Consider the following 15,503-nt stretch of genomic DNA (forward strand, 5'->3'; position numbering starts at 1 on the left):
CCCTCCTGCCCAGGGGCCTTTGGATGAAGGAAGGAAACTAATCATTTCTTTTTTTTTTTTTTAAAGGAAAGTCCGGTGAAGGAGAGGGAGAGAAAGAGGAAGCTTTCTTTGTATGCATTTTCATTGTTAGACAAGGCCTTGCCATGGCTCTCCTCCTGCTTCGGCCTTGCCAGTAGTGGGGACTGCACTATGCCCGGCTTTTTTTACATGTTTTTAAACCCCAGTTTTACCAAAGGCTAGATTTAGTCTTCAAGTAGTCATTTACGTTTCTAAAGTGGTTGTCCTGTATGTCATTAAGACTGCAACTTCTGAAGAGCAAAGGCAGCCAGCAGCCATTTCCTGGTGCCTACCCTGTGCGCCTGACCAGCTGCTCTCTACCGCCAGTGCAGAGCTGGGGAGTGAGGACAGAGGACGGCCTGGGCTCGGTACGGCAGAAGTGGCATGCAGACCCCAGTGCCACACTTAGTCGTGCTGAGGAAGAGAATTCAGGCCAGGAAAGCTTTGCAGAGGAACCTAGAATAGGTGATATTGAGAATCGCTGGACAAATAGCGGCAGGATGTTTAATGCGGAGGGAGGAACACACTTACCGCCAGGGAGATCTGCCCGACTGGAGGAATGGGAAGTGGTCTGGTCAGGCCAGAGCCACCTGCTGCTTTATCTTTCTGAGCTCAGCTTTTTTAAAAAAACAAGTGCAGTTGTTTCTTCCTGTAGCCGGGTTTGCCCATTGCGAGCTGCAATCCCAGAGTTCCAGTGGGGTGTCCAACAGTACAGCAGGTCTCATTTCAGAGAGATGAGACAGCCTTGTCTTCCCTCCGAAGAAGCGGTATCTCTCTCAAGCAAAGAGAAGGAAATAACGGGCATGTTTATCGAAGAAAGACGACGGAGTATTTCTTCGTGGTCTAGTGCTTTTTTGGCTCACCTTTCTTTCAGTTTTTGCATTGGCTTGTGCACTCACCAGAAGGAGACAGAGGGAGAGACAAAGGTGCCTCCCCTCCCCACAGTGGGGCATGATGGGTCCACAGCCCATCTCCCCCGTCTCCATCCTGGTAGGTTTGGGGCATGCGCACTCATGCACCCTGCGTGTTTCTCAAGTTGCTGGGATTTGAACTGAGCAGTGGGCCATGTGAGACCTGTCGACGGAAAAACAGCCAACTGTGTAATTAATAATTAATGTGATTTATTTCCAAGCCAAACGTGAGTGACCTAGGCCCGCAGAAGAGACATACATGTCTTTCTCGGGGTGATCATGTACAGGGGTTCCTTTTATTTGTTTTTGAGATTGACAGATAACATTTAGTGAAGAGATTTTTCCATTGGTCTGGCCCAAAAAGGCGGGACATGGGGGGGGGCGCCTGTAGGTTATAGGTGGGTTCCACAATTCTTAGGTTGGTGATTGGAAGGGAAGATCTGTGTCTTGGGAAGGGATTAGTTAAAGAAAGGCTTAATCTCCATCTCAAGGAAAAGGGAAGTTCTGTGTCTTGGGAAGGGATAAGCCAAAGAATATACTGTAATCGGTTGAAATAGACATCTCAGAGATACTATGCCAGGGACAGGAGGTGGGAAGAGTCCTGTTACTAGAAAATGAATGGGCTGCTAATGTGTGTGGGCATGACTTCCCAGTGCCTTTAGAAGAGATTTTGGAAAAATAGGAGAAGTGGTCAGACTCTGTGCACAGACCTTACTCCCTTAACTCCCGGGCCTGGGAGCCATAAGACTCAAGTGGTTTTTTTTTTTTTTTTATTGCAAATTTACCTCTTCTTATTCCTAGAACTTTTCTCCAGTGGGATATGCCCGGTCATATCAAAACAGATTGTTCTTGTTACCTTTATAAACTCACAAGGAAATAAATTGTTGGGCGAGAGGAGCTTTTTTCTGATTTCTCATGTTTTTTAATTATTAAAAAATTGTAGTTTGTTACTTTTCATGATGTTTTAAAATGGATAAAGTCCTCTACCCCATGGCCGTTAAATCTGTCCTAAGTAATGCTGGGTTTTCTTCGAGGCGTGTTCTCTGTGTAACAAGTCAGTGTTTTCAAACACGCTCCTCACATGACTGTTTTTAAATTTTGCAGACGGTACCAGAAACTGCAGAAGATTATGAAGCCTTGGTAAGAACATATGATCATTTATAGCAATGATTTAATGTTTCCTTTTTCTCTGCTTAATTAAACTCTGTCCTCTGTATGTGCATCTCGATATTTTGAGTAAATAATTTGTGTGTGTGTGTGTATGTGTGTGTGTGTGCTTTCCTATAAACAGAAGTTTGATGTTCTTAGAAGGAGGTTCTTTAAGAATGTATTTCGCTTTTCCTCTTGCATCGCGGTAGATGGGGTGTGTATGTTTGCAATCAGTAAATCACGTCAGAATTGTTACCTTTCTCTTCAGCGTGCGAAGCATAATTTCATGTATAGCCTTTGTTGAATTAAGCCGTTTGGGCCTAAGACAGCCACTCTGCTCCCACACTTTGATTTCCGTGGCTCAGCAGAAATTGTACGAGTTAGGCTGTTTATCTGCGCTAGTTGCTGGGTTACAACCAATCACAGCAGCTAGGCTTGTCAATCACAGACATCGCCTTTTAAACCATATTAATGCAGACAGACTTCAAAATACGTAACCAGTCATTTCTCTGCCTCACTCTCTCACTTACTTTTTTTGAACGACACTTCTGTTTCGCCATCTTAAATGCCAAGTTGACCACAAAGCTGGCCGGAGTTGTCCAAAAGTCCAGGGACAACAGCCCGATTTAAATCATGTTAAAATTTGCTTTATAAAAACTCTATTAAATTGGCTGGTTTATTTTTCCTAAGACAGCCACTCTGCTCCCACACTTTGATTTCCGTGGCTCAGCAGAAATTGTACGAGTTAGGCTGTTTATCTGCGCTAGTTGCTGGGTTACAACCAATCACAGCAGCTAGGCTTGTCAATCACAGACATCGCCTTTTAAACCATATTAATGCAGACAGACTTCAAAATACGTAACCAGTCATTTCTCTGCCTCACTCTCTCACTTACTTTTTTTGAACGACACTTCTGTTTCGCCATCTTAAATGCCAAGTTGACCACAAAGCTGGCCGGAGTTGTCCAAAAGTCCAGGGACAACAGCCCGATTTAAATCATGTTAAAATTTGCTTTATAAAAACTCTATTAAATTGGCTGGGTTATTTTTCTTTTAACACTTGACAAAACTTTCTCTTTTTTGTGGCCTATGTGATGTTCAAAGTGAAAAGTCTTTGATTTTCTTCAGAGGCTCAGAAAAAAAATCTACATTTAAGAGATATCAGGATTGACATATGGAATGAAATGATTTATTTTGAGTCTGAGAAGGTGCTCAAGCACCACCAGTAAGTGAATTGCTTGATAATTGTGTCTGCAGATCTCAGAACTTCTGAGTACCTTTCTTATCCACTCTACAGGGGGAGTCCAATAGCCTCTAACAAACTCTCTAAAGTAGGCTGAACACATTTTCATGGTGCCAAGCTGTTAAGCAGATCATTTCAGTTGGAGGAAGGAAGACCAAATAGCATCGCAAAATGTGATCCTTATTATTTAAGCCCTCAGAGAAATGCGCCTCTTCTTCAATGAAGAGAAGAGTAGCATGATAGTGGCCTCTAGTCATTCGTCTTCGTCTTCCTCACCACATGGAAAAAGCATTAGTTGCAGAAATTCTTCTGTTATTAAATTCTGTTAACGCAGAAAGAATAATCAGTTTTTAAGTCTTACTTCATTATGCACATACTCGGATACAGTGGGAGCACTTCATGGTAGCAGTTCGCTCTTCCTCAGTGTTCATGCTCACGCCTTCTAATCCACTCCATGCAGGGTCAGCATACTTGGCATCATTTCCCTGACAGGAACGTTAAAATCAGGTGGCTTTCAAACCTATTTTTCCCCATTGACTTTATACAACTTGATGATGTAGAGAAATTTTGAGCTCTGAAGCGAAAATAATTTCTTAAAAATTTGTCTGCCAACAGTTTTTGTCTTTTGGTGGGTGTGGATACTGAACAATTTATCAGTCAAAGATTAAAATCTATGGTCAGGGCCCTGAGTCTGGTAATGAAAGAATAACTTAATCAGACTAACAATATAGAAGCCAATTATAAAATATGATGAACATATTTTTTTAGAGAGATTTGTGGGGGGCCAGCATCGCAGCTGGATAACCAGGGGGGTTACAAAGGAGGACAGCTCAGAGGGTGTGAGACCCCGCCTCTACGTGTAAACTATGCCCTCATTCATCACTGCTCTGTGAAGTATGAACAGGTACATGTGGACACCCCAGGAGGCAGGGAGAACAACTGAAGAGTGAAAGGATTGAGCACATATTTTAGCTGCAACTCACTGCAGAGATTAGAGTTCAATTCTAGCCAAGTTCACATCCCACTAGAACAAATATCTACTCTTCAGAGGAATAAAGCTGAATTCTGAGCTTTGACAATATTTCACTTACTGTTTCCAGAATACAATAAAAAAGCTACACTACTAGGAATATAAAGAAATCAGAAAAGATTACTCACCATTGAGGAAAAAAAAAAACAAACTGATGGTAGAAACTAATCTGGGATGACGCAGATACTGGAATTAGCAGATGAAGATTTCAAACAACTTAATATAAACATTTAAAAACGAAAAGCATCAGTATACTGAAGGCCCAGATGGTGAGTCTCAGCAGTGAAATGGAAACCATAAAGAGTAATAAAATGTACTGTGCACGAGGAAACAGTAACCTTGAACATCTATCAGAATCGATGACTTAATCCAAAAAATAGATAAAACGAATAGTGACCAATTGACCTAAGAGATAATAACAGTGATCTAAAATATCAATACACTTATTTGGGGTCCCAGCGGAGAGGAAAGACAGAATGGGGGAGAAAAAATGTTTGAGGAAACAATGATAGAAAATTTCCATAACTTGTTGAAAAGCCTTGATGTTTAGACTTGTGAAGCTCAGTGAACCCTAAGCAGGATTAAATACAAATAAAATTGTGCTTAGAAGCATAATATTCAAACTTTTGAAGTCCACAGATAAAACAAATACCTCAAAGATTTCTAGAGAAAATCAACTTACTTACATTATAGTGGGTCGTCCGAAAAGTCATGACACATTTTTCTTTGTTTTTCTATACAAAATGTGTCATGACTTTTCCGACAACCCATAGAAACAAAAACTGAGAACGAGAACTGACTTCTTAGAAATTAGAGGGCCACAGGCGACGTCTTCAAAGTATTGACAGAAAACAACAAGTTGTCAACACTCAAGCAATACTGCTTTTAGAAAAATGGCAAAATAAAAATAATGTTAGATGAAAGCAAACTAAGGCAGTTTGTTGTCAGCAGGCAGAGCACTGCGGTGTGTGAAGGAAGTGCTTCAGACGAGGTGATGTGAAACTGGGGGGTCCTCGGAAGGGCCATGACACATTTTTGCATAGAAAAAATACGTCATAACTTTTCCAATGACCCAACAGACAGAAATTCGGATTTGTAGAAAGATATGAAGAACACCAGACATTCGAAAAACATGGGTAGCCATAACAGACAGAATTTGGTTATCTTTCTTTTCTTCAAACTTTTTAAAAAGACATACCACTATTTAAAGCTAAAATTGTAATGCCGTTTTGTAGAGTTTATTTTACACACACACACACACACACACACACAATATAAAATAGGTAAGACAGGAGCACAAATGGGGGGATGTATAGAACTGCACTATAGCAAGCTTCCTATACAATCTCCCCTGTAAGTGTATGTCAGTGTTACATCTCCTAATCCGTAGGAACACTAAAGAATTTTTCCTATATTCATGTTAAATTATATATGCTCACATGCGTGAGAGAAAAACAGAGCGAGAGAAGGAGAGATGAGTGCCTCTATAGGGTGGGATCAGTCTTTTCTTTTTCTTTTTTTTAAGAATTTTTGTATTTTGAATTTTACTTATTCATTCGTTTATTTTAATTTGACAAAGAGAGAGAGAGAGAGAGAGACAAAGAGAAAGTGAGAAAGCAAGACACCAGATCTGGGACTCAAACCATGGTCAACCATGTGGGAGTGTCCAGCACCTTAACCACCACGTCATCTGCTGGTCCCATGACACCCTTTCTTTCTTTCTTTTTTTTTTTTTTTTGAGAGGTTTTCGCTATAGGGTGTGTGCGCTTGCCAGACAGACAGAGAGAGACAGAGAGACAGAAAGCGAGAAATCACCCCCCAGGGGGGATGGTCACACGCAGTCCCTTCTCCTCCATTCTCCTCTCGGGATCTTGGGCATGCACGCACACGCGCCCGGCGTGAGTTTTAAGCCACTGGGTCCGGGACGCAAACCGCGGTCGACTACGTGGGAGTCCAGCGATGGAGCTATTACACTAACTGCTGGTTCCCGTGACACCCTTTCTTGAGTCCCCTAGCCCATTGGATCTCAGCCACTCAGGAGTGAGCCAAGTGTGTTTTCAGGCTGCAAAGGCAGGGATTTGAACCGTGGCTACCATGTGGTATCTGGCTTCTCCTGAGCAGTGCATTACCACCATGCCATGGAGCTGGTGTGCAACTAAAGAGTTAGTGTAGAGAGGAATAGGCATAGCTTCTTTAGGAGAAGCTAAATTGGACTAATAAGATATATTTGGTTAATTCAAAAGAAGGTAGGAAAAGAGAAAGAGAACAGAAAACATAGCTAGGACAGATAGAAAACAACTAACACATAGCTGGTTGACTTAACCCTAACCATATCAATAGGCGCATTAAATGTAAACTGATTAGGTGCTGCAGTTAAAAGGCTTAGATTAGCAGATCAGCCAGAAAAGCATGACCCATATGCTGTTTGCAAGCGAGCCACTAGCAGTACAAGGACACGTGTTTTTGCGAGTAGAGGTATAAAGAATGTATACCATGCAAACGCTGATGATAAACCGGGATAGTCTTACTACTGTCAGGCAGAATAAGACTGGAAGGCAGTATGCTATGAAAGGTAGAGAGGGATAGTTCATAAGAAATGATCAAGCCATTAGAAAGACCTAAACATGTTAAATGTATATATGTACCTAATAAGTCTTTAAAATACATGAAGCAGAGGGACCAGCAGATGGCATAATGGTTATGTCACTGAACTCCCACATAGTAGACCGTGGTTTGAGACCCAGATCTGGCTGCTTTAAACTCACACCTGATGTGTGTGCCTGAGTGTCCAAAATCCAAAGAGGAGAATGGAGGAGAAGAGATTACAGCGTGGCCATCCCCCTGGGGGGATTTCTTGCTTTCTGTCTCTCTGTCTCTCTCTGTCTCTCTGGTGAGCGTATGCACCCTATATCAAAACATCTTTCTCTCTAATAAAAACCAACCAAAAACAGAAACAAAAACAAAAACATGAAACAGAAATCAATAACTAAAGGAAAAAACTAAGCAAACCCATCGGATATTTTAACACCACTGTTTCCTAACTGATAGGAAAACTGGTCAAAATCAGTAAAGATAGAGGCAATCTGATCAACATTACGAAAGATCATTTTTAACAATTAGTGTTGTGTATATCTGAGGCTTGCAACATCATTTTATATAGATAAATGGGTGCGTTTATAGTATAATGGACAGTGCTTACTATTGGGCGCAACAGATTGGCATCTCTGTTACCTCAGTTACATTTTTTGTGACAAGAGACGTTAGTGTCTGCGTATTTTACAAAACCCCTGATATAATACACTTTAATGAACGTTTGTCCCATGTTCTACCTTAGACCTCCAGATCCGTTCATCGTCTGTGCATGCTGTTGTTGTTGTCTTTGATTCATACCCCTCCCCTTCATTTCCTCTCTGCACCATCCCTGGTATCCACTGTAGAAATTTGGATTTATAGGACTATGTGAAGCACACCAGAAATTTCAAATATGTGGGTAACCTTAAAAGACAGAATTTGGTTTTCTTTCTTTTCTTCAGACTTTTAAAATAGACACCATTTTCTCTATCTCTGTGCATCTGAGTTCTCTTTTTGTCCCACGTGAACGAGATCATGCAGTTCTTTCTGTGTTTCACTTGTTCCACTTAACGTGGTGTTCTCCAGGTCTATGCATGTTATGGTGGATGGCCTGAACTCTCTCGCTCTCTCCTTTTTTCTTTTTCTTTTTTTGGAGAGGTTTTTGCTATAGGGCGCGTACGCTTGCCAGCCAGACAGAGAGAGACAGAGAGACAGAAAGCGAGAAATCCCCCCCAGGGGGATGGCCACGCAGCAATCCCTTCTCCATTCTTCTCTCGGGATCTTGGGCACACACGCACACGTGCCCGGCGTGAGTTTTAAGCCACTGGGTCTGGGATGCAAACCGCGGTCGACTACATGGGAGTCCAGTGACATAGTCATTAGGCTAACTGCTGGTCCCTCTCTCCTTTTTTCTTGAAGGCTAAGTAATGTTCCACTGCATGGATTTGCCATATTCTCTTCCTGCATTCGTCTGTCAGTGGCTGTTCTCATGTCTCAGCCGTTGTGAATAATGTTGCAGTGAATGAACCGGAAAGTACAAATTTCCTCCCTGGCTGTGCACGCAGACTGACGGTTACTGAGTCACATGGTAGTGCTTGGCTAGAGTCGACACTGCGCCCAGAGTGTAGGAGTCATATGCTTACATCCAGAAGAGGGGTTGCATCAGATGGGCACCCTCATACTGTTCCTTGTAATGGCTGTGCCAGTCTACATTCCTGCCGGCATTTTACTAGGGATTCTTTTACACCACACACGCCGACATTTGTTATCTTTGAGTTTGTTTTTCTTGATAAAACTCATTCTTGTGGCTGTGAGGTAATATGTGGTTTTAATTTACGCTTCCTTTATACCTAGTGAGGCAAGTATCAAGTTACCTTAATCGTCCTTCATAGAGCGTCATGTCTGTCAGCTACGACAGACAGCTCACATATCCCACCCCAGTACATGTCAGTGTTCACCAGGACAGACCGTATGTTGGGCCGTCACAAGTCTTTCAAATTTCCAAACGATTGACATGATGCAGTTTATATTCTTTAATCACAAGGAAATGAAATTAGAATTAATAACAGTAAGTAGTTGAAAAGTCCCCAGAGTTTAAAAAATGAAATAAGAAACCTATTCCTGTGTTACCCAGGGATCAAGGAATAAACCCGATTAAAATTTCAAAGGAATTAATTGAATAATAATGAACAAACAACATACCATCATTTTTGGACGTGGCTGAAGGAATGATTGTGGGAGGGACATTTATAGACGTAAGTGCTTATATTGGCAGGAAACCCAACATCAACACGGGAAGTAAGAGAGGCGACCACTGTAGGTGCTACCGACAGTAAAAGGAGAAGGGGGCCGGCAGGTGGTGTAGTGGTTAAGGGCACTTTCTCGCTCCCCCGTCCCACACTTTGTCCATCTCTGGTCAAATTAAAATAAATAAATAAAGTTAAATAAAAGAATTCTTTATTAAAAAAAGCAAATTAGAGGAATAGTGCAAATAATTTTACACCAGTAAATTTTAAATTCTAGGTGAAGTAGACAAAGACCCTGGAAAATACAGAAGTTACCAAATGTGTCTTCCATGGAAATATAGAATTTTGATTTTCATTCATGGAAGAACTTGCGAGTCAGCCATGCGGAGTGCAGGTAGATGATTGCTTCTAGCTATAGCACATTCAAGATCTATGGCTGATAAGATTATGATGATAATAAATAGAAAAAAAAACAGAAGAAAAGGAAAAAAAGATCTATGGCTGATTAAAAAAAAATTAGTTGCCAGAGGGCATGTATGCGCTTCTCGGGGTGGTGAGTGGGGGTAGGGAGAGCAAAAGAGAATGCCCCATTGGGGTGTGGTCATGCCACTCCCTTTCCCTCCATTTTCTCAACCCGTCGAGATCTTCGTCATGTGTACACAGAGACCCATTGTGCTTTTCAAGGTGCCAGGGCTGGGACTCCAACCACAGTCGGCCATGTGATATCCACCTCCCTTAACCACTAGGGCCAGTCCCATGTCAGTTCTCAAGCCACAGACATACTCTTGAGTTAGCCCCCAGCAAGGGAGTCTGGTGGGGTATCAGGGCCCAGCTGTTACTGCCCATTGCAAAATTCCTCTAAGAGACATGGTTTGGTCTAGAGTTTGTTTTTTGTTTTTTGTTTTGAGAGGTTTTTGCTATAGGGCGCGTGCACTCACCAGACAGACAGAGAGAGACAGAGACAGAAAGCGAGAAATCACTCCCCAAGGGGGATGGTCACACCGCAATCCCTTCTCCATTCTCCTCTCAGGATCTTGGGCACGCACACACACGCGCCCGGCGTTGAGTTTTAAGCCACCGGGTCCGGGATGCGAACCGCGGTCGACTACGTGGGAGTCCAGCGACATAGCCATTATGCTAACTGTTGGTTCCCTGGTCTAGAGTTTTTAATTGAGTCAACTGAGATTTTTATCAGATCTACAACTATTTCCACTCACCCTTTATTATCCACTCACCCTTTATTATATCTACCTCCTGGTCTAAAGGTTTTCCATATACCATTTTTATCTTTGCTCTTTTATTTTTCATAACCATCACCCAAACTCCTGATAAACCCCTTGTTCTTTTAACCTCCATCTTTGCCTCTATTTCTGAGGGTTAAAATGTATGACTAGCAAGGACTTGATGTTAAGGGAAACGAGCCAAACTTTGAAAGAGACACATTGTATATCCCCACTTAATATGTACCAAATGTCTGCATTCTATGGCAGAAAGGGGAAGATCAGAAGACATGACCGTAGAGAAGATCAGTGTAGACACCAGAGACTGGAAGGGAGGGCAGTGGGTGGTAGAGGGTGGGTGGGAAATGCAAAGGGAAGAAACTTTTTTAAGGTTTTTGCCACAGGGCCCATGCAGTTGCCAGAGAAAGAGAGGCAGTGGGAGGAAAAGTGAGACATCACTCCTTAGGGGGGATGGCAACGCTGCAATCCTTTCTCCTCCATTCTCTTCCTGGGATTTTGGGCACGCACACACATGCCTGGCATGATTTTCAAACCTCCAGGTCCGGAACTTGAACCACAGTCAGCAATGCGGGAGTCCAGTGCCATAATCACTACACCATCTGCTGGTCCTAGAGGAAGAAACATTTGATAGATAGAAGACTGTAAAGTTCTCTGTAAAAAAAAAAAAAAAAGTTTGTAATTTTTGCTTTATAAAAATAAAATTTAAATTTAAAAAATTGGGACCAGCAGTTAGTGTAATGGCTATGTCGCTGGACTCCCACGTAGTTGACCGCAGTTCGCATCCCAGACCCGGTGGCTTAAACTCACGCCAGGCGTGTGTGCGTGTGTGCCCAAGATCCCGAGAGGAGAATGGAGGAGAAGGGATTGTGGTGTGACCATCCCCCCTTGGGGGGTGATTTCTCTCTTTCTGTCTCTCTGTCTCTGTCTGTCTGGCGAGCGCACGCACCCTATAGCAAAAAAAAAAAAAAAAAAACTCTCAAAAAAATTGTAAATGATATATCAAAAATGACTCATGATGATGTTGAAGATCTGAATACTCATAGCTATTAAATAAGTGTAATTAATTTTCAAAAACCTTCCCACAGTGAAAACTGGTTATACTCATAAAATCTATCATGTATTTAAAGAAGTACCAAATCTATTTGGTATCTACATGCTTTCAGAAAATAGAGGAGGCGCCATTAGTTCCCAATCATTTTATGTGGCCAGTGTCACTCTGATACTAAAACCTGACAAAAAAAAAAGTAAGAAATAAAAATTAGAGACCAGTGTCCCCGATGAGGAGAACTGCAAATTAGCACATACAATGGAGCAGTATGTTTAAAAAAATCGACCAGTAAAAGTTTTACCCAAAACATGATTTTTACTTTTGAAAATCAGTCATTGTGACTCAGAATTTAACAAAAGAAAAGAAAAAACTAAAGAGAAAAATAATCTTAATAGAGAAAAAGGACTTGACAAAACCCGGCTTCCACATAATGAAAATGTTTAGCAGGCTGGGAATAGAGGGAACTTCCTCCACCTGACAAATCCCTCTACAAAACATCATCAATACTTAAAGTTGGAAGACTGAATTTTTCCTACCATCAAAGCTGGCACTAGGAAACTGTGTTTGCTGTCTGCTCTTCTACCCACCCTTGCTCTGTAATTCTGAGACACTGCAGTAAGTCAGGAACAGAAGGCATAATGTGGGATACGAGTGCTTGTGTAGAAAGCCCAAGGGAGCCTGCGAAGAAGCTGCTAGTCAAGTAACGGAGTTTAGCAGGGTCTCCGGATACAGTGGCAGTGTATAAAACGGTATGTATGGTGATATAACGTGAAGCAACTGGCAATGAAATTTTAAAATTTTCACTTTAGTGGCTGGCAGGTGGTGTGGTGGTTGGGGCGCTGGACTCCCACATGGCTGACCATGGTTTGAGTCTTGGACCTGGCGATTTGCTTTCTTATTTCCCCCCCCCCTCTCTCTCTGCCTCTCTGATTACATTAAAAAATAATAACGATAACAAAATTAAATAAATAATTCTTTAAAAAATAAAATTTCCACTTTATAGTGTGTCAAAACCCCTAAAATTCTTAGGAATAAACTTAACAAGAGATACACAGTGTCTATTGACTACACATACACGCAGATATATATATGAGAGAAATTAAAGAAGACTTAAGTAAGTGAAGAGATATATCATTTCATGGACTGGAATATACAATATTCTTAAAATAACAATTCCCCCAAATTATAGGTTCAGTGTAGAATGTAGTATTAATCAATTTTTTAAAAGAAATCGCAAATCAATTTTAACATTTAAACCTAGAATTGCTAAACAGTCAACAACAAATTTGGAGGATTTTAACACAGTTTAAAGCTTATTATAAGATTAGTTTTATTTGTTTTTATAGAGATTTTTGTTATAGGGCATGTGCACTCACCAGAGAGACAGAGAGAGAAAGAGAGAAATCACCCCCTGGGGGATGGCCACACCACAATCCCTTCTCCAGTCTCCTCTCAGGATCTTGGGCACATATGGACTTGCACCCAGCATGAATTTTAAGCTGCCAGGTCCAGGACTTGAACCACAGTTGACTACATGGGAGTCCAGCCACGTAACCATCATGCTATCTGCTGGTCCCGATAAGTTATTAAGACAGTCTGTTGGTATAAGGGTATATACAAGTAGATGCACAGAATAGAATGGAGTGCAGAATCAGTATGCACTTAAATTGTTACCAAAAGATCCAGAAGAAGGCTTGCTGACATTGTCATGCTATGATTCTGAAAGGGTAAGGAGAGTGTCTGATGGAGATTTGCAAATCCACATGCTTGCCCAGGCTGGTGACACAGTAGACAGCAAGCTGAATTGAGGTACTGGAAGCCATGTGGCTGACAGTGGCTCAGACCCCCAAGTTGACTTAGAACATGCCTGATCGACTTGGAAACCTGTTGGGCACGTGTGTCCAAGGACCTGAGGAGCCGGGGGCTGGAGAAGGGGAGTCATGGCACAAGGAGACCTTGTAGAGGGCTCTGTTCTCTCTCATGCAGAGGAAGGCAATTTTTATCGTGAATAAAAGAAATAAAAAGGAAAAGGAGGGACCAGCACATGGTGTAATGGACTCCCATTTAGCTGACCATGGTTCAAGTCCTGGACCCGGCAGCTTGAAACTCACACCAGGACGTATGTGTGAGTGCCCAAAATCCCCAGAGGAGAATATAGGATAAGGGATTGTGGCGTGGCTATTCCCCAGGAGGTTGACTTCTCACCTTCTATCTCTCTGTCTCTGTCTCTCCAGTCAGAACACATGCCCTACAGCAAAAATCTCACTGAAGAAGAAAAGTAACCCATAGCTTCCAAAGTATCTCAATATTACCTCCTGACAGTGAGGAAAATGCACAGGGAGAACTCAGAGCAGAACGCTAGCCGTTAACTTTGGCAATTAAGGATTTATCCAGTATGATTTATTAATAGCTTTATTTTAATCTCTTTTCCAATTCTGTACTGGGCATACCCTCCCATGAAGACTTTGGAAGCACTGTCCTCTTATAAAATTCATGGCGTATATTTGCATGTCTGTTCTGAGGTCGGCGGAAACTTGTTGGAAGGAAGGTGGTCTCTGCTCAGTTGATGAGAAACATGTATTTGCCTCATCCCAGCACACCTGGCGTGTCGGCCGACAGTGGCTCTCACCCACATGCACAGCCGGCAGTCAGCCCATCTGTGGGGGTCAGTACTGCAAAATCTTTAGCCTATCGTGTTATATGAAACCAAATAACCAAACAAAGAGTGTCCCGAACGTGCCATGTGCTTTGTATTTGTAGTTCTGTTCTGACTTGACACTACCCAGCATTGATTTAAGAGGTAGAACTCTGCCTTCTGTCTCCTGTCTTTGCACCTAGAATCACTCCTTTAAGAATTGGGAAGGGGGGGACCAGCAGTTGGCGTAATGGCTACATCATTGGATTCCCATGTAGTCGACCACAGTTCGAGTCCCAAGCCCTGTGGCTTAAACTCACACCAGGTGCGTGTGCGTGCATGCCCAAGATCCCGAGAGGAGAATGGAGGAGAAGGGATTGTGGTGTGGCCATCCCCCCTGGGGGGTGATTTCTCGCTTTCTGTCTCTCTGTCTCTCTCTGTCTTTCTGGGGAGTGCACACGCCCTATTGCAAAAACCTCTAAAAAAAAACTGGGGGAGGGAGGGGGAAGAAGACACAGAGCACACACCTATGTCAGGGTGTGGTAGTTTTTATAGCCATGCCATTTGAAAGAATCGTGCGACCTCTGATTTGGAATATAGTAAGATTTTAGCATGGTCACCTGACGGGGCCATGCAGGTAACACAAGCTGGTAAGGATGCTGCCTCCCATTCTAAGGCAAGGCCTGGACTAGAAAGAAACTGAGGCAAGGCCCAGTTTACGAGCTCTCCCTTGTGTCCTTAAACTGGCCAGTATTCAATTTCTCTGCCGTGAGTTTTACTGTTATTACGGTACCCTGTAAGGGTAAAACATCACCCCCAACCATTGCAATAAAGCCAATTAATAATCTTATAGGAATGTGGTTCCCTAAGACTGACAAGAGAATCAAGAAGTTTAAGACTCCCCCACCTGTCTGTTTTTAAGCCAAAATTAACATATAGATTAAGTTAGTATAAACCAAATTAGCATTGAAAACATATGTAAACTAAGTTAGTTTAAGGTTAGTTTTATGTAGATCCCCCTTGTTAAAGCTACAGGCCAAAGTTAACTCACACTAGCAAAGTCAGCACATTCACCACATAACAGAGACTCAGAGATAAAACAAAAAAACTCACTAATTGACAAGACTCAACAAACAAAATGCAGGGACCCACAGATTTATTAAAAAAAAAAGCCTAGATGAGACAACAGAATAAACAAAGCTGAGGGCTCCATAAAAAAATTAACCATTTTAGCTAAGAGTTCTTATCTAAAGCAACAGGTAGCTTTCAACTACAAAGAGTTTCTCATCTATGTGCTGTTGACTATGAAAAACTGCTAATAAAACATCCTGTGTTGTCTCCAGAGCTACAAGATCATCTTCCTTTCCCATATA

At 42.0% G+C, this 15,503-nt stretch overlaps 1 protein-coding gene across 3 annotated transcripts in view; it reads left to right on the plus strand.

Annotated features, from left to right (window-relative positions):
* Positions 1 to 15,503, plus strand: part of ELMO1 (engulfment and cell motility 1) — a 514,794-nt gene that overhangs the window by 83,133 nt on the left and 416,158 nt on the right. For all 3 annotated transcript variants that reach the window (XM_006143011.3, XM_027769765.1, XM_027769766.1), the window contains one exon: positions 2,073 to 2,108. In XM_006143011.3, the coding sequence (XP_006143073.1) occupies positions 2,073 to 2,108 (36 nt within the window). The remainder of the gene's footprint in view (positions 1 to 2,072; positions 2,109 to 15,503) is intronic.

The sequence above is a fragment of the Tupaia chinensis genome, unplaced genomic scaffold (genome assembly GCF_000334495.1).
Source record: "Tupaia chinensis unplaced genomic scaffold, TupChi_1.0 Scaffold000088_1, whole genome shotgun sequence".
Classification (NCBI taxonomy): Eukaryota; Metazoa; Chordata; class Mammalia; order Scandentia; family Tupaiidae; genus Tupaia; species Tupaia belangeri.